Consider the following 26385-nt stretch of genomic DNA (forward strand, 5'->3'; position numbering starts at 1 on the left):
AACCTGACCTCATGGACACAGTACACCAATAGGTGATGTCTACGAAAACAACAGCTGAAATACTAGATAACAAAGTATAGCACCAAAGTGCCACCAAGTTGCAGCTCAAGCTAAAGATCTAAAAAATAGCTCTTGTGTAAAATTTCTGCCAAGGAATGCAGCACATGTCCTGAAATCATATCCAGCTCTGCCATGCTCTCTAATCAAAACTGTTATACTGAAATGACAAGATGAGACGAGAGGTGGGAAGACAGAGCAAAAGTCAGTGAGCTAAAGAATAAGATGACAATCTGGGTCCTGGCACTGTTTCAACCAGCGGGGAAGCACCAAGCATGAAACTTGGTATTTCACCAGATTCCTCGACTCTCAAAATGGAGGCACTTGTCCCATGTCCATATCTATGCTGTGAAGAGCTGATATGACAGCATTAAGAGAAAAACTAACCTACTTTTGGCTATTCACTTTGCCTCCCTCTACTTATTCAATCTGTTTACCACCAGAAAGCCTCGTCTTCTCTTACACTTGTGCTCCTACTGTGCACTACTAGTGTAAGGACACAAACTGGGAAGCAGGCGATGAGACGGAAAGGATGGATGGGCTTGGGATCCAAAGACCCGAATCCACATCCCAGGAAGACCCCTGCCCCACTTCCTAGTTGCGTGGCCAATAAATAAGATGTCACTCAGCTAGTAAGGTAAAGTGCGTGAGACAATGTCCAGAAAGTTCAGCATGCAAGTACCACCCAAGTGACTATTATCATCAGTGTCATCAAGGACCCTTAATATAAAAGCGCTGGTGTACATGAGGGTAAATGTGAGGCATCATATACTGGTTTATAATGAACCAATAAAGTGAAAACTAAAATTAGAAATTTATTAGGACCAACAAGAATTCTGAGTATTGGCAATACATTAGCATGCAACAAGAAATGCGCAGAAGTGGGTTAATAGTATTAACCACTGACATCCCAACTTCTCTAGAACCACTTTTCCCAGGATAGAATTTTTTAAAGAGGTGTGGGGGGTGAGGGGACTTACACAGTAGAAGGCTTCAAGAAGCAGACACCTGCTTGACTCTCTTAGTGCTAACATAATAGAAAATCATGTCTCACATATAACGAATCCCTCGCAAAAAGTTACTTATTAGAAATGAGCACTAAGACCAAATGAGAACTACATAAACAAATACATAGATTAATAAGGATTTGGAAATTACTATTAAGAGTATATAGCACAGTTGCTAGTCAATAAATGTCAAAAAAAAAAAAACTAAATAAAACATACCTTTAAGAAGAAGAAATATATGAACATTGTTCTCAAAGTGTTCAAACTGGACAAAGACAGTCATAGGAAATAATTGAAATTCTTCCCTTCAACAAAGAAAGCCCTCAATGTAAAAAGGGACTAAAAGTTCCCTCTCCTCTAAATATGGGGACATCCTGAGTTCTATATATATTTTTTTTAATTTTTTTTTGCAAGGAGAGAAGAAAAGGTATTAGAGGCATGGGCATGAAATCAGGCAGTAGAAACTAACAGATAAAAAGGGTATGAGAACAAAAATGTTAGAAACAAGTACTGTTTAGAAAGCCAGTTACTCCGTCATGGCTGCCATATTAAGGCCTAATCCTTCTGAGAAAGTGTGAAACATTTAACAAAAATATTTACCATATGCTAAAATCTGACTAACAATGGAAGGTTTATGCTTCTGGCTTACCATGTGGACATAGAATGTCTTCATTAAAATTTAATTCTTCCTCTTCTTCTTTTCTTTCTTCCTTTGATTCGTCTAATCAAAAGAAATACAGATAATAACTGCTCTGGCTGTTATATGTAAAGTTCAAAGTAGCAGAGACACTACTCTACACAATTTTGAACAAAGAAAACTTTAAAATTAGACCCCAATGATTCCTACATAGTTCTGTTAAGAAGTGTTATATTTCTTTACCTTAAAAGGAAAGAAGAATATCTGAATGGCAGTTTTACTTTTTAAAGAGTTAGGTTATGCAAGAAAATGTGCCTTTTTCAAACTGAAAAATAATTTACATATCCTTCCATTAATTCTAGTCAAGATATTCAGAATACTGTGTCATAAAGCAAGTTAATCATCCACATGTCATGTCATTCTCACCTACTTACTCTTTTAAGGGGTTGAATAGAAAGCTTTAGAGACTAATGCAATAAGGACTTAACTTTTAACAGCTAACACATATATAATAAGAACTTTTCCTGTTAACATTTCTCTTCCAATATCTGCTTTTCCTACTTGTCTACACTGTATCACCGTCAATTTGTAGTTGTGTATACCAGGAACATGATCAAATAAAGTCTTAAGTTTCAGGAGATTAGAATAGTTATCATGGGTTTTCCAGGTTAAGTACACAATGTATTTAATACATTTAATATATATAAAGAATACTTACTAAAAATATTTATTAAAAAGTTCAAGTAGAGAAATGGACAAAGGAAGGACATTACTACATAACTTTCTCTGGTTTCTCTCTCTCTCTCTCTCTCTCTGTGTCTCACATATACTAATACAAACAACTTCTCAAATATACGATGACGGTCAATCTCAATGATAATTTTAAAAGATGCAAGCCTTAACACTCCTAAGTCATTTTTAATATATCAAAATGATAAAAATTGATGTGACTGATGTACTCTGTATATTGACAAAAGCATGTCAAAACAAACCAATATACTTTTTGGAGGAAATTTACCACTATGTATCTGTATATGACAATTATATATGGGTATTATTCTCTGATCCAGCAATTTCTAGGAATTTATTTAAACTCCTCAAATTTAAAAATGATAAAATTCACAGCTTAAAACTATAGTGGCTTTAGTATTTTTATTTTCTCAAAAAGTAAGGTAGTGATATGAGGACCCACACCAAGTAAAATTAAATGATATAACATGCTTGAATGCAGAAGATATAAAGTATTTTAGTAAAATGATTAATATTAAAATGATAAATACGTATGTAATTACTAATATCTGGAGATAAGAAAAATAGGTTAAATAATTGCTAGTGGATCTATATCTCTGAAATAGTAAGCTGATTAAACCATTAGCTTACATTTTAAATCTAAAAATAGTTTCTATGTTCCAAGTTCCCTTGATGCCTTAAAAAACAGTTAAAAGTTGACTTACACAAGCTGCCTTCTCTCCTAAGATGAAAAACACAGAAGTATATACTCCTCTACTTGACAAAAGCAGCTGGTAACTGTGACAGATAATCTATAACCAAAACGTACTATGTAATTTGCAGCAGAATTACCTTTCTTAAAAATTTTAGTCTGGAGCAAAATTAAAATTAATTTTGCATGTGATTATCTAGAGAGACCTTGCACCCAACACATGCCAGGTTATAAAGAATTCATCTGAGGTGCTGAACCCTTGCTCAGTATCAATGGCTTAAAAATCCTTTATTTGTTCTGACACATTCTTGAGAACTTTAAGTTTTTTATGAAAAATTATCTTTAAAATTACATAGATGAGAATTAAACCAATTTTATTAAACGAATTTTAGTAACTTTAAAAATGAATGTTTAGAGTTTTGTAGTATAGTTCACTACTACCTACAGTTTTAGATGTTACCTTTATTCAAGCTGTTGCCATTCATTTTTCCATTGCTTTGGTCTGCGTCACCATCTTGCTCATCCAGTTGTTCAAGAGCTAGCTGGCGCCAACTGCGCAGGGAGGATTTTCCCACCCAAAATCCATCATTGCTGAGGAACAGAGAGAAAGTAAAACCATGCGAGTAACATCCTCTCCCCTTCTTTCCTTACAAATGTCATAGCTAAAATGAATTACACTCAAAATCTGCTGTATACACAATATTTTTAACTCACTTCCTCATTTTGGCCAGTTTTATTCCTCACTATTGAATCTCATATTTTGTTTCCATCCTAAATCTTACCTGCTTCCTCTAACACACATTTACATTCATGTCAATCACACCAATCAACTGGCCACTCTCTTTCCCTTGATTACTATTCACAACTACATACAGCTGTGCCTTTAAGAGGCACTCACATATAAATATCCATGTCTATATACAAAGTCTCTATCAACCCTGCTTTGGTTTGGTCAGGCCTCAGATCCTTATCTCTCCTTCTATCTTTCTAACGGATGGAATACAGTCACAAAGGCTATGTGACTCAGCTTTATTTTTTGCCACAGTGACAATCTGCAAAATTTAACCTGGCTCAGCTATCTACTTCATCACTCTCCTTTCTTCAAAAAATCCCAACTCCCTATTATCTGTAAATAATCAGCTACTTGGTTATTACCTCTTAAAATTTTTTTAGTTTATCGTAAACGACATACACTGTGGAACATACCCTTTTACTGTTGCTTTTAGCAGATTATTGACAGTTTTATAATCTTCATTTAGTTGGTTCTTTAGACGCAACACACGACAACGTTCTACTACACATTCCTTACACAGAGCTTTCACTAGAGGCAAGAGAAAATAAAAGGAAATATAGTTTACTTACATAGAGATTTCTGTTAGGAAAATGTTCACAAAACAGAGAAATCACAAATTTTGACAATATAGCAAATTAGATATATCTAACAATGTTATCTACATAAAAAACAATAAGAGATGAAATGTGTATATGCTAAAACTATCTTTACCATGAAGTACAAGGTTTAGATGCAAAATTTACAAGACCATAATCAAACAATTGAAAAGAGATATAGAAAAATTAATTATACATTCACACGATCTATAAAAGACCCTCAGGAAGTCAGGGCAGTCATGTATCTTGTTAACTGTTTAAGGGTATTAACTACTGGAACACTTCAAAGCACAAAACACAAAAGGGCAAAGAAAAATCAAGGGCCTGATTTAAAACACACAGTTCTAGGGATCACGTGAAAATGATTCTTTGAAAGATCTTCTCATTGCACAGTTTACTGATTCTAAATCAAAAACAGAAATTTAAAAAGCAACACTCCAGATGTGTACAAGAGAAGGCCTGACTATGTAGTTAAATGCCAGTTTTTATGCAGAAAGTGGTACCCAATCAGAAAATAGCATTTAATTTAGGGCAAACGGTGGTGGGGGTGGTGGTTGCACAATCTCATTTATTAGACTCATCTACAGATTAGAAGGGAAGCTGTGTTGCCAGCTGCTTGTTAAAAAGAAAAATGTGATGGGGAGAGGCAACTGGAACCAAATAAGACTGCGGACTCTACGTGATTGGTTGTATTCAGGGTAAAATCAACCAGCTCCCATTCATAAGCTGAATAACAATCTGTAGATCTCACACTGTTAAAAGTCACCATAGCAGGAAGCCATAAGACTTGCAATCAACCAGCTCAGGGTTCAAATTCTTTGAAGAGTACTGTATAAAGTAATGAAAAACTACCAGATGATTTCCTCGGAAGTATCCTATTTTGTCTGCCTTAAAGGAAGAGAACAACAAAAAACTCTCAATGAATAGTATCAGTTTCTTTTCTAATAGTATAAATACGACACATATAATGCTGCTTAACGTCTTTATTTAGCAAATCCTTTCTGTTAAGTGTAAGCAACATCTGGTTGAGCATAGTTTGGTCGGATGATCATAAGGATTGTATGATGAGAACTTAAAGCATTTCTCTCTCTCTTTTTTTTTTTTTGTAGAGAAGACACTTCAAATTACCAGTTAGTCTTGGTCCTCCTCCGTATCTACTGTAGAAAATATCGGCCGCATATTCAGATATCCTCTTCATAATTGATATTTTATCAGGATGCAGCTTGTCATGAGAACACAGGCAGGCGTGATTATCGATAGGTTTGGTAGGAGTCGATTCATCCAACCACTTTTGCAGCCACTCGAGAGAGACAAATTCATAGGGCTCTGAGGAAGAAAACAAGAGAAAGAGCCTATGTATTTTTACAGCTTTTTTAACTGAGTGATACATTCATTTTTCTCAAAAGATAATGCAAACTCTGTCCAAAGTTAGCAGAATCAGGAGAATCATTGTTTAGGAAGGATGTTTGATGAGTATGACACAAAGCTCCATTTAACTACCTCTCTCCTGAGTTCAAGGATCTAGGAACAACAGGGACCAGTCTACACAGTGCCCTATGAGATCGGCTGGTATTATTAACCACATTCTACCCGAGAGCTATCCACAGAGACAAGTGTCTTGCTTGATAGCAGAGCAGAGCTTTGATCAGGAGGACACTGTGATGGTTGACCACAAGCCACGCTCCACGCTGGCTCGCAAACTACACAACCTCATCTCCTATTAGATTTGTTCCACAAATAATTTTCATCAACACTTTTCATCAATATGTGATATATATCTGAAAATTAAAAGGAGAAGCCCGACTGAGTTCTAAGTTAGAAAAACCTATCAGAAGCTCTAATCGCACTTTTACAAGCCCATTTCCACCACTGGACTTTTCTTCATCCAAGATGATACTGACATCAATTAAAAGGTATTTGAAGTCCACACCCAAATCCATATCATGATCTATTCGTTACATTATTATGTATTTCAAGAAAGTAAGCTATTTTAAGCAAATTCCAGGATGAAATACACTAGAACTAAATTATTATCAATTCTGGAGTTGCAAAAATTGAGACGAAATGAAACACCTCAGCGTAAGTTTTAGTTTGGGAAAACAGAGTCCCTGAGTTCCCTAGAAGTCAAAATTAAAGATAAAGGGCCAGCTTTGATTACTTACAAAGAGCTCCAGTGAGTCCCAGCATAAAACATAGAAGAAAACATACAGAGGTTGAATTGATGTATTTGTAATTATGTACTACTTCTGATGAGATCTGAGGGATAGACAATTCAACTCAAAGCCCATTTTGACCAATTTTATACTTCTCTGAGTTACAAATCTAGGAAACTAACTTCTATCGTTAGTTTAAATAAAACATTTATTCCGATGTTTACCAAAAAAATTTCAGAATTGGTGGATCCTTATTTGTGCTAAAACGGTACATCACCAACTGAGAGCCTTCTGACTGATCAGCTCTGCTGCAGCTACAGAAGAGCTCGTGACTGCAAGTTATGACCAAGGTCTAATCCAAGTTCTGCCACCAAGAAACTGAACTTGAGCAAGTCACTTAAACTCTATGCTTCAGGTCTTTTATCTGTAAAATGAAGGTAATAATACCTGCCTTCTACCTACCTCACAGGGATGTTGTTGAATGTAAAAGATAAGCTATGTGAAGCATTTTTGAGCTTTTTGGAAGAAAAGAGATATAGAAAAATTAATTATACATTCACACAATATATAAAAGAGGAGACCTTAAGATTCAGTATATGTAACATGGCTGTGGCATTTCACAATACATGATATGGTTAATTCAATTTAAAATACCTCTCAATTTTATTTGCCACTTATCAAGTTTAATCTACAGGGACAGAGTACACTGGGTATCTTAAGAATGCAAAGATAAATCCTTCCTCTCTAAGAAAACAAAATGAAAGTCTTAGCCTATCTAATCTTTTCACAAATATAGTTACGTAGATTAAAATTTTTAGTAACCTGAAGGCTATCGAAGGAGGGAAAACATGATTGTGATACAAAGCGACATTCAAGAATTTACCAGGTGTTATTTCCCTAGCAGCAGGTGAAGGGTGACTAGAGGACAATACCTGCAACTCTTAACTGAAAAAATAAGCCATAAAAATCCTGACCCTTACAAGGGAAGAAATCTAGGAAAACTAAAAGTGCACAAAGTACTCCTTGCCAAGGGGTGGTCTGTGGATTCAAAGCCCAGGTGACTATAACCCCGCCCCAAACAACAACCACCCTCGAAGGCAGCTAGTCCAAGGCAACATTTTCTAATCTCCTACCAGAGTCCCACAGAAAACTTCCAAGTGAAGCTTATTGTTTTGGCTTTGAGTAGTTTAATACTAATTCAATGTATGAAATGAAGATTAGAAATATCATGTATGGTTTTATAGTAAGAAGAGAAAGGAAGAGAGCAGAGACTGGGCCTGTAACTCATGTAATGGCACACTTATTAACTCAGCCAGGTTTCCAGATTTGTAGAGCCACTGCGGTGTGCTGGAGGAGCCATGGAAGAAAGGGTGACTGTGGTCACAGACGTCTTTCTTTCCATTTTCAATCTCCTTTACTATAAAGAGTTCTATCAATCTCTGCCCATAGAGTCCCTTGGATTCAGGGTCTAGTACAAGTTAAGGCAGATTCTGCTTGTGGAAAGTGTTTACACTACAGAGGTTTTCTGTGTCAGAGAGAGACTCCTGGCAGGTTCTCAAAAACATTCTCTATTATTTGTGATTCAGCAAACCACCTAAGCGTCATCTTCCAAAGAAAGGCCTGGATAAATCAACTACCAAATGGGCATGAGCACTCTAATTAACAAGCGGGAGATAACGAACTATATAAAATCTCAAGCATTTGACAAACAGGGAAAGCAACTGCTAAAATATTTACTAAAGGGAAATGTACATTTTGATTCAAAGTTATTCATGATTTTTTTAATTCCCAGATTTTGAACACAGGAAATTTTCTTTTGGAATGATGAAGTCTGGGAAGACTGAGTCACCAAAAACATTTGAAACACTTTATCTAGAGATAATTTAAGATTATTTAGAGATAAGTTATTTCAATTTAAAAGAGCCAAAAAGGTTAATGTTCCCAGTGAGACTTATATTTTAGGACAAGTGACTCTTTAAATAATGTTCACAAACAAAGAAGATTCAGAAAATACAAAACAGAAGACTTCGAATGGCAGCACAAAAACATGGTCCTTAGCTTTGAAATTTTACATTTTGGGACAACATGGATCTTCTACTATGTATATTTACTGCAAAAAAACTTAAGAAAAAACTGTAAAGCTTATAATTGGTAAAAGTATTGGTAACTTTTTCTAAATTCTAAAAACATAAGCACAGGTTCTTTTAGACTGAATGAAAACAGCCAAGAGAACCACAAGTGTGCGTTAACTGGACACACTGCGTCTTTGGGTTGTGCCGTTTTTAAGAATGGTTCCACAGAGCATTTCACTTCAAACCCAGTAAATCTCTTTCTCTTGTTCAGTGAATAATGAAAACTGTGAATAAAATTCAAAAAATAGATTTCTAGGTCCCAACTCTTCGGAATAAATTTAGAGCTTTGAATCCTATGTTCATTTCCAAATCATGTGCAGTAAAATTAAGGTCAGTCTAATTCTTTAGGATAATCCCAACCCTTGGGACAAAGTGAGAGTAACAGGTTACGAAGAAAGGTCAGAATCAAATTAAGATGTCATTTTGCAAAAACTTTTAAGAGCTATTCCTTCAGATTTAGCAATTTATATCCATCTTTTGTTTAAAATTATAGCAGTAATGTAAAATATTATCAAAAAGACAAAAACCACGAATACAATTATGCTTCAGTATTTATTTTCTAAAATTAGGATTAAATTGCCTCTCTTCTTTAAGTAGGAATTAGTTATGGAGGATTTATGTCTATGAAATGGCGAAGACGAAATATTATTACAAATGGCATGCCAGCCTTAAAAAGCTGAGGTTTCCTTTTTGAAGCACTAGGTAAACTGCATAAACACATACAGTAAAAGGATGAGCTAAATTATGTGGGACAATTCTTAAGACATTAGAGGCCAGCAAAAACATTTTCCTATTCTTAGCATGACATCTGATATTAAATTTCAAATTAATCTAATAGCATCATAAAAAAATAGTATTCATATAAAAGAATGCCTGTTAGGGTACAAAGTATGCAAGGAAATAGAATGGGTGAGCTGCTTCCACAGTAACCCAATCACTCTTTTTAAGAACAAGTTAATATCCCACAGAAGAGAAATATCTTTAAGAGTCATATCCAGAACTGACCTAAACCTTATAAATTACTAAGAGCTTCTCATTTTTTAAAAAGTACATGATAATGAAAAGTATGATATACATTATATGCTTGATTCTACACATCAAGTTATTGCTGGTTCACACAGCAATTTTATAGTGCATAAGCTGGCATTAATGGGTTATAAGAAAGAGTAAAGTTTGTTCATATACAGTTGTCAACATAAAAGAAACAAGGCACTCAATGGCAACAGTGCTGTCCCAGAATATCTTACAGACCAGCTCCAGCAGGTAACCTTTGGTACAGCTCCTTAACCTCTTCATGCTTTGCTTTGCCTTTATCCACACTTTGCTTTCGCATCTCGGCCATTTCAATACACCATTCCTCAAACTTGGAATTATCTCGATCTACCAGCTCTTGAAGAAAGGCTGTTCAAACAGAAAGAAAAAATAACATTATCCTGTTTCTAGACATAGAAAGATGTTGATCTTAAATTATATCAAATATTGGCTAAGATTTTGGTGGCAGCATCCTTCTGTGGTCTCCTTTTCTATTAGAGACCTCCAACCTGAAGGCAAAAGTAAACCCGAAGACAGACGTTGGAATGCAACTCCCTCCACCTGGTTCACCATGATATCATCTACCAGCCCAAACCATCCAATGGTTCAGAAATGCAACTTCAAAATTGATGGTGCCACAGAGAACAGAACAGTATTAGGTGAGATGAAAACTCAAGACTGCCTTCAGGCCAGTAGCAACTCTTCCCTTAAAAAAAAAAAAAAAAAAAATCTAGAAAATTTATAAATAACTGGCCAAAACTCACAAATTCAAACCAAACTGCTCTTTAAATACATGTCTTAATTACCTATAGGATTTATTTTTATTTTTATTTTTTATGGTGACATTGGTTAATGAAATCTAGTACGTTTCAGTTGTACATTTTAACAGTAAGGCATATATATATTTACATTGTGTGTTCACTCCTTATAGGATTTTTTTAATGGCTTTTACTTTCTTGTCAGGGATGGGAGGGGGTCAGTGGAATAGTTCTTTCTGTTAAAGGTTCCTTTACTTTAAAAACTCACTACTTTAAAGCAAATTTGTGATTATACCGACTTGTTATCAATATTTACCATATGCAATCAACCTATATTACTAAATAAAAGCAATCTGTTCTTGTCATTGACCTTTGTGCATGGTATTCTAAAATATTTGCCTTACATAATCCTGGAAAATTGCTTACCTGGTACTTGAACAGTTGTGTTGGGTTTTTCTTGAGTTTGTAGTCTATAAACCAACATGTATGCATTTCGAGAGCAGTGAGTTCCTTTGCCACACTTGGGTTTACGTGTCTGGGACTTAGAAGGTTCTGCTGAGGTAGGGAAAACAAAAGATGACTAAATTAGGATGCCGAGTTTGTTTACTCTTTTGCGGGGGTTGTGGGGAAGTGGGGTGCAGGGACAAGGGGGGCCACAGAAAATAATCCCTAAAATATACACTTAAGATACTCTAACATGGATCTAAAACATTAAAAGGCAACACAAATTTAGCAGGTTCTATAGATGTTTGAATCTTTAAACAAGTGTACTATTGTATCCCCCTTGGCTGCCAAATTCCATATTTAAAAGATAAGTAAATACTGTTTTTCATGAAGACAAACTTGGAACAAAAAAAAAGTACTACAACATTATTTGAATGTTAGTCTTAAATTATAAAAATAAACTGACTTAATTGCCCATAGAAATAAAATGACATCTTCAAAAAAAATGAAATGAAATATTAATGAGCAGAAAGATTAGCTATGCATCTCTTTGAATTCAGTAGCAAGTAGAAGAAACATTAAGTGTTCTACATGGTAAATATACCATATGACAGTGATCTTCAAATTGAGTCTGTGCATCCCAGGGTAACATTCCAAGGGGTATGAAGTCATGGACAGTTCTAAGGAAGTCAATTACCAGACCTTCAATTCACTTTTCTAAAAATTAATCTGCCTCAAAGTTGAGGTTTCATTGATGATTTCCACCTTTCCTTTCTCAGCCATCTATCCCCAACTTTACAAAAGAAAGATATAATTTCTCACCCAGTGATAAAAAGTCTCATCCATTAAAAGATGTATTAAAAACAAATTTTTTGTTTAACTTTTAAAATTTATTTATATTGGTTTGATTAAATATGTAGTGATATTTGTGATTTTAAAAATTTTAACAATTTAGAGCTTTAACTTAGTATATTCCATTAGAACAAAATTCTGTAGGGTCAGTGTAATAGAAATACAAGAGAAAAGCATTAAAAATGTCCTGCTATGAAAAAAGACCAGTTCATTTATCTTTGACAGAAATGATGAGGGTACCAAATCTGTTACTTAATTTCATTTGAATATTCTTAAAAGTGATGTTGCAGTTTTACTATTTATAATATGTCAGAAATTACATTACTTAGAGTAACTGAAATTTATAAATGTTGGATTTTAAAACGTGCAAAAGGAATGCAAATTTGTTCAATAGTCTTATAAAGAATACATATCAAAAACGTTTGAAGACCATTGTCACAGGGATTTAAAATCTCAGGAGCATGTACAGCCAAGAGGAGGTCAGTCATTTGTAACTGAAAAGTATTAAGACCTAAGAGTTTCGTTACACTGTAAAGTAGAAGATAAAATGATTCATTAAAGTTCAAGACAGAATACAGTAATGAACAACTAATGTATTTAAATGAGAGACTTTTCTGTATTTTTGGTAAGAAAACAAATGAAAGCTGCACTGTCAGTTGCACATAATAACGAAGGGTACTAAAACACTGGAATGGGATCCTGATTGGCCTGTAGTCTCTTGAACTATTTTAAAATTTAGGACTTCCTATATGTAGCAAATAGGACAACTTTAACGATGCTCTTAATCTTACAATTCTGACTAAAAATTAGATCAAATAAACCTTAAAGAATGTCAAATAAAATCAAAATTCAATTATTCACAATTTAAAGCTACATGTCAATTTCATTCCTAGTAAAAATATCACAATGAGAAAAAATATAAGCAAATGCTAAGAACTTGAAGACTACTTAGGTAACACGGAAGCAATACTGCTGAATGTCTATGAACATCTAAATGTGATTTTAAAATAGAAAATACTATATAACAAGAATTTGTTATAACAAAGATGTGTAGAAAGAGTACCCATGTACCTTGACAGCCAACCCCCACTGCCATGCTCCTCCCTGTCTGACACCTTGGAAAAGTGGTTCTGATCCACTAAGAAGCACAGTGGCAGGAGACACACACCATTCACTCATTCCTTTTCTCTTATTTAGATCTCACAATCCGAACCTCACCCCAAAATGTTAAACAAGGTAAGAAAAGTGATGAAAACCTCAGCCAAGAGGGGTCTTACTAAAATTGTTCACTCCTTCAAGGGGATAAATGGGCATTTTGCCCTCGGAAAACTGAGGCGATGAGAGGTCCATCCTAGGATACTATTTCAAGAAGTGCTTTGTATGGCAGATCTCATCACTACAAAACAGCAGCTTCCACCCCACAGAGGCGCTGCTCCAGGGATGGGATCAGACACTTAACAGGGAGTAGACACTCTTCTTGGAGCCAAGTTCCCTCGCTATAGTTATTTCGCAAAAATAAATTTCTTGACCCAGAGAAAAAGACTACACATTCTACTGTACTAAATCCACTGTTCATCATTTTTACCTCAATACTCACCATCCTCTCCCCTCCTCAACCAATTAACCTGGTAACTGCAAATTAAATATTTGCCTTCAAATGGTACTGAAAACATGAATTATGAAAACCATCTCTGGAGCAAAAACATTTTTTAAAAAATCAAATTTTGCTAATAAAAGATGTTCAGAAATTTCACGTGTTTAAGAAATGCAAATATCCTTGATAGGCCACAACAATCTCGGGCTGTAATAATTTATCACAAATATTTCCGGTAAAAAAAAAATTTATATTTTAAAAGGGCACTCACAACTTAAAGGTTTTACCTAGATCTTCCTCAATCCCTAGCTGTAATTTCTTCCCCTCCATCTTTTCTATGTCTTCGTCATTAAACTTGTACCATTCACCAGACTGTGGATCTTTCACGTGGGCGATGTAGTGGCCAGAGTAGGCGCTCACTCCTCTGTGTATGAGGACTGCACTGAGTTCATACACATAGGAACCACCTGCAGAAGGGGGACAGTGAAAGAAATTTCATAAAACCATGTGTCTTCTTGTATCCTGAACCTGAATTATAATGAATATGATTCTTTATGTAGCTGACAGAATTCAAAACATGTCACCTAAGACTGAAAAACAGTTTCATTTTACAAAATTATGTGGACGTCTTAAGCTGTATCACCTCTCCATTACCTCTATAAAGCTGGGGCGTTCTGGGCATTCAGGGCTACAGAGCTACTCTGCTCTTCTTTGTCCTTTTGCATAAACTGGCTGAGCCATATACTGACCAAAAACCTGTTGGTATTTTCCAACTTACAAAAATTCATTATATAAACTAATGAGATTTGAGTGCAAAACTATTGTTTATAGAAAGAAGAAAACATAAAAAAATCTAGAATGATTCTGCCCTCAGATTTCTTCATCTTTTCAGTTCCTATCCCACTTTAAATAAACAAAACCTACAAATCACAGCCTATCTATACTATGCAAGTGGTTTATGCAAGAAGAGAAGGCTTTATCCATACATCGAAATGTCAGCAAATGAACGAACATTTACATTTTAAAACAAAGTATTTTAAAGTTTGGAAAAAATCTTTTAGATTCTAAACTTAAACCAATTATGGAGAGGATATTATATACTGTGGGAAAAGATCACTTCTAATATACGTTTTATTATTAAAAATCAGAAAACAAATTTAAAAATTCATTAGTAATCCCAGAGACATAACCACTATTAAAACTGAAACTTTCAGTTTTTTCCTAACAAATACATCATTAACATTGTTCCACTGAATATTCTTCCAAAAATAATTTACAATGACTATGTACAAGCATAACAATATACTGGACCACACCCATATTGCTGGACATGTAAACTGGTAGCATTTTAGGGCCAATATAAACAATAATTATCTTTGTAGTAAAAATCTTTGCACACATCTTTGACAATTTCATCAAGTAATTTCCTAAAAACTGCAAGCAGTGAGTCAGAAGTTATAGCCAATCACTCATTCAACAAGTAATAAATATGCTAGATACTATTTCAAGCACAAAGGATATAGGAATGACCGAAAGGACAAAGTCCCTGCATTCTTGTAGCTCAGTGGGGGACACAGTACTGCAGATTAATACCTGGATCCAAACCCACTCCAGCTGGAAATAAATATTTGGTAAGATAAAAATATTTTAAAATATTTTTAAAAACACCAATTAACTCATCTACAACAGTTCTTAATAGTATTTCCTAAATTAATGACGACAAATCATAGAATTAGGAGTAACTATAACTATTACCAAGACACCACAAAAATTTTCCTATCACCACTGTTGCAGATAACCAGATTTTATACTCTTCTACTTAGGAATGATGGTAGTTTTGATCAGCTACTGGAATCTGTTCTTTTTTGTGCACCTATATGATTATATCACAAATTGGTCTTAGTATTTTGTTATTAGGTTTCAGTTCTTTATATTTAACTATAACTGGTTTCTTCTGAAATTCTATATATTTTATTCAGTCACCAGACTCTTGAAGTGGTCTTACAAGGATATTAACATCCCTAATATGGCAGGAGTTGAGTTAGAGTCAGGTGCTAACTGTTTAGGAATGAGGATCCCTCAGTCTACAGATGTCTGTGTACTTGCAGGCTCACTATTTAAAGAAATGAGTCAATTGTCCTTTTACAAATAGATCATCTTTTAGATACATCTTTTCATCTTTGTGTGGATATGTGTGTGCAGACACATGCAAATAAGAATATAGAAAAATACAAATACTGGTTGTCTGGGTAATCAGCTACAGGAGGTTTTTAATTATCCTCCTTATGCTTTCTATATTTTCCAAATTATCTAGAATGAACCCTGAGCAATTATAGCAAAAGTTAATTTGTTTTTAGTATTCTACCCATAAAAGGTAGTACATTTGTATAGTAAACATTTCAACAGCCTATGAAAGACAGGCCTATAACTATAATCTACTGGATTAAATTTTACAAGCTCTAGTTAACAGTTCTAAAATAAGCCAATTTTTATTTCTTTAAAAATTAAGTTTACTACATTTAGTAAATCAACATACCAAAATTGAATATTTCTACATGTGCTTTTTAACCTATTAAGTTTATTTGTAAATATCTTCCTCATTCTCTTTATAGTATAAATTGGACAAAAATATAATAAATTTAATAACAATAGTAAGAACAACTATTCAAAATCAAATAGTGGAGTCAAGGAAAGTGCTGATTTTAGATCTAAATTTCCAGCCCTGGAGTAACCACTAATCTATCAGACTTCTCTAATTTCAAACGATCACCTGAACAAAGGAGACAGGAAGCAAACTACTATATAAAGAGAAATACAGCCTCATTTATTTGTTCAGCCAAATTTAACAGTAACAAAGTCCAGTGGCAAAATCTGTAGCTGTTTCCTTCTTCCGAGGAGGTGTAAATTTTCAACCACAGTACTGACAGAGCATCCATACATTTTATTTTTTATTTTATTTTACTTTTTTGCATCATACATTTTAAAGCTTAAATATTTAACACATTGCTACTCAAGTGCTCCACTAATTTCTCTTAAAGGTTTTGTTTTATGGCTTGTTTCTACCGTAAGCTGCCTCCAGAACCTTGTTACAGAAGGAAACAGTTTATTACATAATTTCTATATTAAAAATTTCATAAGCAGTAAGATCAATCTTGAAAGGAAAATCAAATAGTCCTTCCAGGAAGGGCAAGGTGTTTGTTTTCTCTGACAAGAATCATCCTGCTTGCTAAGTGAAGACTGCCAAAAGAAAAAGTAGTCAATTATTTCTTGTTTAAACTACCTCACAGCATCCTAGAACTTATCAGTGGTCACATATATCAAGAATTACAACACACATATTGAAATTATGCTGCCCAATGTTTTTGATAAATTGTTAAAAGAAAAAAATGTAAATGGAGGCAGCCTGGAGGATTACTCTGAAGAATTACAGATATACTATTCACACTAAAATAACACGTGTGGGTTCAGGAACAGTGAAATTTTTTTCATTTTTTATTCTTTTATACGCTTAATTATGTAGATATTTATGAACCATCTAATCTTTGTTATATTCTTACTCATAGAAAATGGACGTAACATCTCAGCTCACTTAAAAAGCCATTGTTCCCAGAGATTAGCCAATAAAGTTTAGGAATACTCTTCTGTACTCATCACAAGCAGATCACAACTTATAGCCTCTGAGCATTTTAATTATCACTGCTCAGTAAAAATATTACCTTTATGTTCCACATAAGGCTCCATATCCAAATTTTCTGAAAAGCCAATGTAGGTATTCAGCTTTTTCTTATGTCCAGTTTGCCTAACCAAGAGGAAAACTAATTATATTTATATTTAAAACAATCATAAAACAATGTATAAGCTCTATCCAGCCATTTTAATAAACTCAATAGTAGCTAGGTAGATTTCATTTAGCAATCTTGTTCAAAAACCTATATAAGTAAACATAATACTATGTTAGAATTGGCAAAAATAATCAGCTAAAAGGTATAAATTTAAAGTGCTAATTCCAAATATTTCTTGACATTTTGATTTAATCACAAAAGAAACCATGGATGCTCCTGATTTTTTATAGAAGAAATGGACATGTGCAAACATTTATTTTAATTATAAAAGATAAATTCCCATGGGAGTAGGGAATATTGTAATAATTAGAAATTTTACTCTAGTTCTCATATAATGTCATGGCAATTCAGTTTCTACCCAATGTCATGGCAATTCAGTTTCTACCCAAATGTTTGCTTTTCCTTTGCATGTTAGAATAATTTAAAAAAATAAGGATTCTCTACTTTTCTAGTTCTCAATTTTATATGGCTGGCTTCTTTAGCAATTTTGTGATAAAATCACGAAATATTGGCATTTCAAAATGACAGGTTCCATCTATACCTTTCATCCTCAAACCTAGAGTTTCAAATTATAATCATTTTATTATCTTATCTGTCTACAGTGAAATCTGTACATACTAGTTCCCAATGAGTAATAAACACCACTACTCGTACATATTTACCTGTCAAAGACAAAACGCATCAGCTGTAAGTTCAGAGTGCAAGGAAGGCTAAGGAGTCGGATTTTCCTTGTAGCATTCTGTTTGCTTTGACAGTTTTCACAAAAGTATCGATTGTCTCCCTCTAATCTTTCTTCCTGATAAGGAATAAGACATATTAGTTAAAAAAATTAGAATGTAGATTTTTAAAAAGTGATCTAATCTCTGATGTAAAGTATAATTTCATGTTAATTAATAGCTCCCAATCAAACTGTTTAAAAGTTGCTATAAATAATGAAGGACACCTAAGATAAAAGGCACTGCTTAACAGTAACATTATCAATTTGTATACAATGATTTAAAATTGATGTGCATCTTTCCAAAATATTAGATTTTTAAAGTACTCGTTTTAGGTCCTTTGTCCTGATAATCCCACTTCTGGGAATTAAAGAAGTGAGTTTTAAAAAGAATATCCTATGTACTTTGATGCAGCAAAATTTAAAAACAGATAAAATGGGTGCAAACTACACATGAGCACCAGAATACAGAATTATATATACACAAGATTTACACACACACACAGAGACAGTTAAAATTACTAAACCACATTCATGAGACAAAGCTAAAAGTGCAGGAAAATTTAATGTTCTACCTAATGGTAGTAGTTTCTTTTTAAATCCTTCCTCTTTGTTTCTGTAATAGCTTTTTCATATAGATTACTGCAATACGATACTGGCACCATCACTTTATTCACTTGGCTCAAAGATACCACATTCATCTGTTTTCCTCTTAAACTCACTGACCAGTTCTCCTCCTCAGCATTCTTTGCCAGCTGCTCCCATCTCCCTGATCTCTTAACGTTTGAATGCCCCAGGGCTCAGTCTTTGGTCTTTGTCTCTCTCACTCCCTTGGTGACTTATCCAGCCCTGACTTCTCCCCTAACTATAGGTTCTCAAATGTAACATGCCCCAATTCAACCTCCTAATTTCTCTCCCGAACCTGCTCCTCCCACAGTCCTTCACATCTCGGTTATAGCAATTCCATTCTTCCAGTTGCTCAGGTCAAAACCTTAGTAATCCTTGACTCCTCTCTTTCTCTCCATATCCAATCTGTGAATTTTATCAGCTCTACTTTGAAAATATATTTAAAATCCAAACACTACTTATCACCACTTCAGCTAACCCTTGGTCCAAGTCATCAACTCCTCCTGTCTACCCTTGCCCCACCATCAGCCTATTCTCAAGATAGCACCCAGTTATCCAGTTAAAACAGGTTACATCACTCCTATGCTCACAACCCTCCAACGGCATCTCATCTCACCTCAAAGTAAGTGAAACTTCTGACAAAGGTCTACCAAGCCCTATCTGAAATGGTCCTCAGTTACCTCTATAACTTCATCTTCTGTCCTTCTCCTCTTGTTTATTCACTTCAGCCACACTGAACTCCATCTACCCAAAACATTCTTCTCCCCAATCCTTGCATGGCACTGGCACTCCGTCATCTTCTACCATTTCCTAATTGCAACCGACCTCATCCTCATCCCCACCACATGCTCTATCCCCCCTTCCCTGCTTTATTATACTTGACACACTATATATATTACTTATATTTACTGTCCCTTCCTGGTCCCAACGCCACTATACTATAAGCTGCTTAAAGGCAAAAATGTTTTGTCTTTGTTTGTTATGGTTATCCCCAACAGCTGAAACAGTGCCTGAACAGTAGTAACCACTCGATTGATATTTAACTGAATGAATTCAATAAATGAGTACGTCAAGTATACTAAATAGTTGTGCTAAAGAAGTAGTACAAAAATATTTTAAGAAAGTTTTATAATAAGCTCATCTATTATGCTATGTGTCTGTTCTTCCTTGATAACAAAGGTTTCCTCTTAGCAGCTTTTCCACTCAGAACAAAAGGGGACCACTTCCAGATCTCTACATAAGCTTACAGAAAGTAGAAATATTGAGTGGCAGGGTTGAAGAATGACCATAGTGACGCAAAAAATACTTACATTCAACACATTCTAGTTCTCATTAAATGAAAAGGTAAATTAATCTATGGCAACAGAGCTTAGATTTCCTTAATACTCTACTATTGCCAATCATTACACAATAAGATTTTACACATACATAACATTACATATAAAATGACTTGAACAGCCAAAGAGTGTTTCAAGAAGCAGCCTGCTTCGACACTTTATAATTTACAAAGTTTCTTCTAGACCATTACATAAACAGACACTTCATATGTAGAAAAAGTTGAAATAATGAATTTATCCATTAAATCAAAAAACCATTCAGAATAGTATTTAACTGTTAATGAGCAGAAATAACATATACACCAAAATTTGAATACCTTCAAAAATTCCGAGATACAATCTGTTAACTGTTTGTGGCCTTGGATATTTAACTCCAGTTCATAAAACTTTGATAAAAGCTTAGACTCTCTGCCACACTGATTGCAACTATAATAAAATAGAGTGATAAAATTAACATCAGAGTGGGAAAAACAATAAAGTTCTACTGTATTACACCCTAGAAATATGGAAAGCATTTATTATCTAAGTTCTCCTTCACGGAAATTGTTTATGCTATGTAGATTTAAAAAATAAAAACAGAAGGTGATTGGTGAGGCCATGTAGTTTATGATTAGGAAAGTTTTTAAGAGTTATTTTACATTTACTCTTAGTATTCTAGCTGGCTCCGATCTGACTCTCTTAGCTGACACCACAGCCGTAAAACAAATGGCAAGAGCTCAACCACATACAGTTCCCAACACCTGGACGGGTTCAACTGCAATTATCAAGTCAGTTGTTTATGCATTCCCATGGCAATGTATTGCTATAAATATTTCAGGTCCCATGATAACCCGCTAAAGCTATAACTTGGAACTGAACTGAAAATTAGATAACACAAGCAACGGTCTTAGAATAAAATGTACCATGAAAAAGCTGAAACACACTTACACAGTTACGTAAGCATATTCCCCACAGAACTGCTGTTGGACAATGTTCCGCACATCTGGATTCTTTTGTTTAGACAAAGTATCTTCCAAAAGAGACATAAAGAGCTTTGAAAATTCTTGGGCATCCTACAACACAAGTGTGGGTTAATAAAAAGAAAAATCGTATCTTGCTTTTCAACTTCTGATATAAATAGTATAAGTATTCCAGAAACTATCCGTACTTTGAACCCGAGTATTTTCCATTAGTTTGTGCTTACATATGAATTTTCAGAAATGAGATCAAGGAAAATGTGCAATATACTGAACAGTAAATAAATATGTTAATTCAAAATAGAAAAAAAATAATTTTTAAAAAGCATTTCACTTCATTTCCTTCTATAAACAGTCGAAGAAATGCTTGGATAACTTTTTATATTTAAAAAAAATCAAAGGTTCTTACCTGCTGCTGCCCTGTGTCCAAGCCCAGGGCTTTAACGAATCCCGATGGATCAATGTATCGTCTATTACTGTTTTGCAACAAAGCAAACAAGTACTGGAGATGCTCACAAATTGTTTGAGGCTCATAATCTATTTAAAAAAAGTTTGTTTTTCAAAAACTGCTACTTTTTAAAAGACTTCCTTTTCACATGAGAACATAAACACCCTTACATCTCAACTATAGAGTGTTTCATTAGTTTTAAAACTTTAAGAGAAACAAATTAGTAATCACATCTTTTGGAAGTAAAGAGGCAGCCATGGCTGTCTATATGCATCCCCTAAGGCGAAAGGCTATACACCACAGGACAACAATCACAATCATGACTAGCTTCTAGAGTGTCAAATCACAATGAAACATCCATTCCAGTAATAAAGACTATATTTACCATTCGCATAAGATGGCCAAATACTTTAATATAATCTCATGAATGTAGACTTGCCATATATAGAGCAAGTGACAGGAATCTCAAGTAGATATTCAGACCTGAATGAAGATTTACTGTTAAAAATTCTAGAATTTTCAGGTTGCAAATTTAATTAGTTGGGGGAAGATATGCAAATAGAAAGCATAAATCTCAAGGGCCCTAAAAGGCTTGAGTATTATCTTCTATGCCAGTTATCAATTTATGGCCTCTCAGGTCCAAATCCACCCTTCCTTGACTGCTCTGTGATAACAGAGATGAGCTCTGCAAGTATTTCTTCTTTGCCAGCTGGCTCGAAGTTAAGTCTTGTTAGTAGAGGGCACTGGATGGTTGGACTGTGCCTCTTTCACGAGGCTCCAGTAGGGTCCAGCTTTCTAAGGACTCCAGGTTGAAACAGACAGCAGCTTCCCTCGGCACTTCTCTGGTAGCTTCAGTGGAATGCCTCCGGTGAGGCTCCTCCTCTTGAATGACCACCCTGTGAATGACCTCCTGGGCAACCTCTCAGGTCACTTCACAGGGGGTTCTGAGGCCTAGCATCTCCCAGTAGACAGCTTCCAGCATAGTCCCCCACTGGGGCACCTTTTTGGTCATCCAGTGAGCCCTGTCAGTGGTCTCTCCAAAGAGGCCTGGGTCTCAGGTCTGAGCAGCAGAGATCAGGGACTCCTCCGTGGGTGTTCTCTTTCTGCTCAGGGGTAGTGGCTGCTCCCTATGTCTGCTACTTCTGTATTTTTTCAAGTCTTCTTTAATTCTTACTACCCAATTCCTCCATTATTCTAACTTCCTATTAATAATTCTCTATGCTTTCTCTGTTCAATTTATTGTATAGTTTCTGTCTCCTGATCGCACTGGTAGTTCATCTCTTTATTAACAATTGTAACTTTCAAGAAATTAATATTTCATTTGTAAAATAAAGATAAAAATCTTACTTCCTAGGGTGCAAAGGCATTGCAGGCTGTTAAAAGCTATTCAAGTTAAATGTGTATCTACTCCAACCCTCTTATTTTACAGGTTATATACTCCATAAGATCTTAAGTAACTCATACTCAGCTGCTGCTGATTTTCCTATCTGTAAAATAAGGAAGTGGTTGAGCTGAGACTAGAACTCACATCCCATCATTTCCAACATAAACCCTTTCCACTCTACTGCACTGTGCCTGTAAAGATAACAGCAGAAATGTACATACACTCTTATCAGAGAACAAGGTGATGAACTTTGGTGAAATATTAAAATTTATGTTTAGAAAATTTTGAAAAATTTCTTGAAGACATACATTAAAGCCACAATATCCAAAGAAGGCCACGGTACATCACTTTATGAAACAGAATTTTAGTTTTCATTTATTATTTAACTGTCTTCTCATTGGTAAACTTATACTTCAGGAAAACAATGCTAAAAATTAAAAACGATATATTTTATATGACTCACCTTTGACATACACTATTACTTTCAATACTTAACACAGTATCTGTCTAGATTTAAATAATCAGAACTATAATTTTTGGGGAAACAAACTTAAGAATTTTGAAGCCCTGTGTTTTGAAGCAAAGATTACCATTAACAAGGACTAAGACTCTAAAGTATTACCATGGTCTAGAGGGCTGCGAGAAAATGCAGGGCTTACAAATCCTACCTTTTCTTCTTCTGAGCAATCGGATTATATAAAAGGCAGCACAGGATTTATAGATGAAAACAAGAGTTGCAAGTTCCCAACGTGGCACTCCCAAACATATGTAACCTTACACACTCACTCCTTCCACCGTCACCCCCAACTTTGAGAAGGAGAAAAAACTGGTTCATTCCATGAAAGTTCCATCTCAAAGAAAATAATCTCTGATACAAGTTAATATCAATTAGGATTAACGGTACACATACTGTGCATGAAAAAAAACTAAGTAATTCTGGTAGAAAGTTTGAAACTGATTCTGTCTAAATCTGCAACGAGCACAGTCGCACATTAAGGGCTGATTTTGCCAAGGTTGGTGAATTTAATCTTAATTTTAGAAGTTATCATCTAAGTGAGCTTATTTGAGAACAAAGACAAAAGATTAGAGTTACATTGAAGTATTTATTAAGTCTCTCAACGTAGGCAAAAGAGTAACCTTGTCTGCTTTATTGACTGATTTTTATCAATCACTAGAAACAGACTTAAATCACAGCATATTACATAAAGAAACTACAGCTGTAAGGTACATAAGAATAACCAAACATATTTCCCTCACTAGAATATTGGCCACTTTGTATATAAATGATAAACATGTAGAAAAAGAGGAAAACAATTTTGAATCCTAAAAATGTTTATAAAGGACCTAGCACTGTGCCTGGCACATAAGGAGCACTCAGAAGTAACTTCCTCTCTTTGGTTGGTTCAGAAGTGACCTTGCTGTAAATATATGCAGAAGTGAACCCTTCCCACACCATCCCCACTGACCTTTCTCTTCTTGGATGCCATCTTCAATCATGTAGTCGCTACAAGTACTTGGACACAAGTATAGAGCCTGCCGAAGCTCCAAGTTGAGAAACCACACTTGAAGAAATGTGTTGACATAACAAGTAGCTCCAAGGTTAGTGAGGCCCACAAATGAGTTCTGCGAAAGTGGAAAATTTACAATTATAAAATCAATTTCCCTTTAAATAAATTAAAAAAACAACAACAACATTATTTTTTAAATTTCAGACTAAAATTTTTGTTACAACTGTCTCAACCAACACAGTATAACCACCTTAAGCCTCTCTAGGCCAGGGGTAGGGAAGCATTTTCATGAAAGCCCCATTTGGGTTGACTACAGGATTGGAAAAGATTAGGACAACACCAAAGCTCATCTCTAGTCTTCTGGTCACCTTCTAGTCTTCTGCAGCCACTTAATCTAAAATGACAACAGTAGGCTCTAGGAAAGATCAGCTTTGAACATGGGCACCTAAGGTTTGTTCATTTGCTATATTCTTAAACTAACAGCATTCAGAATGAAAAAACTTCAACCCTATTGATCTGGGAGATGGAGTACAAGGAGAGTTGGTTGCAACTTCTACCAAAGATAAGACTGACAACTTCTGAACTTACGAAGAATCGTTATTTTTAACACAGAAAATACCTAATACAGTTGATGATTTTGTAAATGCCAGGCTTTATGATTAATATATATAAATACAGACTCAAGAAAGCAAAGCAATATTATGGGGGCTTGTTCCCTTGATTTGCTACCTCCTTTAAAAGACTTTAAAAAGTTCAAAATAAAACACGTAACATTAAAGCAAACATAGAATTAGCATTTAAACCAAAACTATTATTTAAAGGCTCACTGGATCACACAGTTACCTATTTTAAAGCAGACCATAAAGATCTGTTCCAATTAAAGAAGTTTAGAATCTTAAATTCCATTATTTATCTTAAAGCTACACAGGTTATCTGAAATTAGTAATGGTTTCTGATTTAGGCACAAAATGAAATGAAAACAAAACAAACATAGGAAAACCATATAAAATCATTTTAGTCTAACCAATGTACTGTATACTTGAAACTAATTAAAAGAAATATTTTTTTAAAAGTCACTTTAAAAATGACGGCTTACCTTTTTTCTCCTCTCACAATTGGGATCATCAATGTTATGAAAACTATTTTCATCTATTTCTCCTAACCAAATATGCTCACCAATCCCAACCAAGCAATTTGGATTTCCTTTGCAGTTTCGTCTGTGAATAAAATACATTTTACTTTAAAAATACCATATTCCATAAGAAACATGCAAATTTAAACTATAATGAAACAACATTTTTTAACTATTTCTCATCTATAAGATTAGCAAAACTGAAAAAGTATATCTCCACATTCAGTTTGTGAGGTGGTGGAAAACCAGAACTCATTTACTGCTGAAAAGAATGAAAACTGATAGGACTCATGGAGAAGAATTTTGCAATCTCTAACAAATCTATACATACGGCTAGCTATTTCATTTCTAAGAATTCACCCTAAAGCTACATCTCATCAGTGCAAAAACACATGCTCTAGGTTATTCATTACAGCATTGTTTGTAATTGCAAAATACTGGAAACAATCCAAATAACCAAACACAGGGGATATGGTATGCACACATAATGGAGTACTATGCAACAGTAAAACAAAAAACACAAGATCTCTGAACGGATGTGGAGTAATTTCCAGGATATATTAGTAAGCAAAGTGCTAAGACTTACCTATAGTATGCTATTTTTGTGTGTGAAAAGATAGGTAAATAAATAAGATATCCATGTGTCTGCTAATTCGAGCAGTGAGAAACACAAAAAGGATAAAACTAATGAAATTGGTTACCTACTGGAATAAGAGTAAAAACAGAAGTGACGCTTTTCTGAACATACTTTAACATACACTCCTGAAGTCTGGGCTCATGTGAATGTCACACACATGCACATAGGATGGGGGAGCCCTAAATTGAACGCAAATAGAAACATATTTCAACTGAATAACATATCCATGTTGAAAGAGGGGATGGGGGAACTAACCCAAGCAACTTGAACCCAGTCATTAGAAAGCTCATTTAGTAGTGTCCT

The 26385-nt window shown here is 34.7% G+C and overlaps 1 protein-coding gene across 5 annotated transcripts in view; it reads right to left on the bottom strand.

The window, feature by feature from the left end:
* The window catches only part of USP48 (ubiquitin specific peptidase 48), a 65262-nt gene that overhangs the window by 25131 nt on the left and 13746 nt on the right, over nucleotides 1-26385 (bottom strand). For 4 of the 5 annotated variants that reach the window (XM_023529136.1, XM_023529137.1, XM_011357526.2 and 1 more), the window contains exons 2-15: nucleotides 25410-25530; nucleotides 24272-24428; nucleotides 21383-21510; nucleotides 20945-21069; nucleotides 20335-20443; nucleotides 18001-18134; nucleotides 17213-17295; nucleotides 13784-13963; nucleotides 11033-11161; nucleotides 10068-10217; nucleotides 5660-5857; nucleotides 4349-4463; nucleotides 3603-3733; nucleotides 1714-1785 (exon numbers count right to left, since the gene is read on the bottom strand). In XM_023529136.1, coding sequence (XP_023384904.1) covers nucleotides 1714-1785; nucleotides 3603-3733; nucleotides 4349-4463; nucleotides 5660-5857; nucleotides 10068-10217; nucleotides 11033-11161; nucleotides 13784-13963; nucleotides 17213-17295; nucleotides 18001-18134; nucleotides 20335-20443; nucleotides 20945-21069; nucleotides 21383-21510; nucleotides 24272-24428; nucleotides 25410-25530 — 1832 coding nt within the window. The remainder of the gene's footprint in view (nucleotides 1-1713; nucleotides 1786-3602; nucleotides 3734-4348; nucleotides 4464-5659; nucleotides 5858-10067; nucleotides 10218-11032; nucleotides 11162-13783; nucleotides 13964-17212; nucleotides 17296-18000; nucleotides 18135-20334; nucleotides 20444-20944; nucleotides 21070-21382; nucleotides 21511-24271; nucleotides 24429-25409; nucleotides 25531-26385) is intronic. The other variant, XM_011357527.2, reaches the window with a different exon arrangement.

The sequence above is a fragment of the Pteropus vampyrus genome, unplaced genomic scaffold (genome assembly GCF_000151845.1).
Source record: "Pteropus vampyrus isolate Shadow unplaced genomic scaffold, Pvam_2.0 Scaffold36, whole genome shotgun sequence".
Lineage (NCBI taxonomy): Eukaryota > Metazoa > Chordata > Mammalia > Chiroptera > Pteropodidae > Pteropus > Pteropus vampyrus.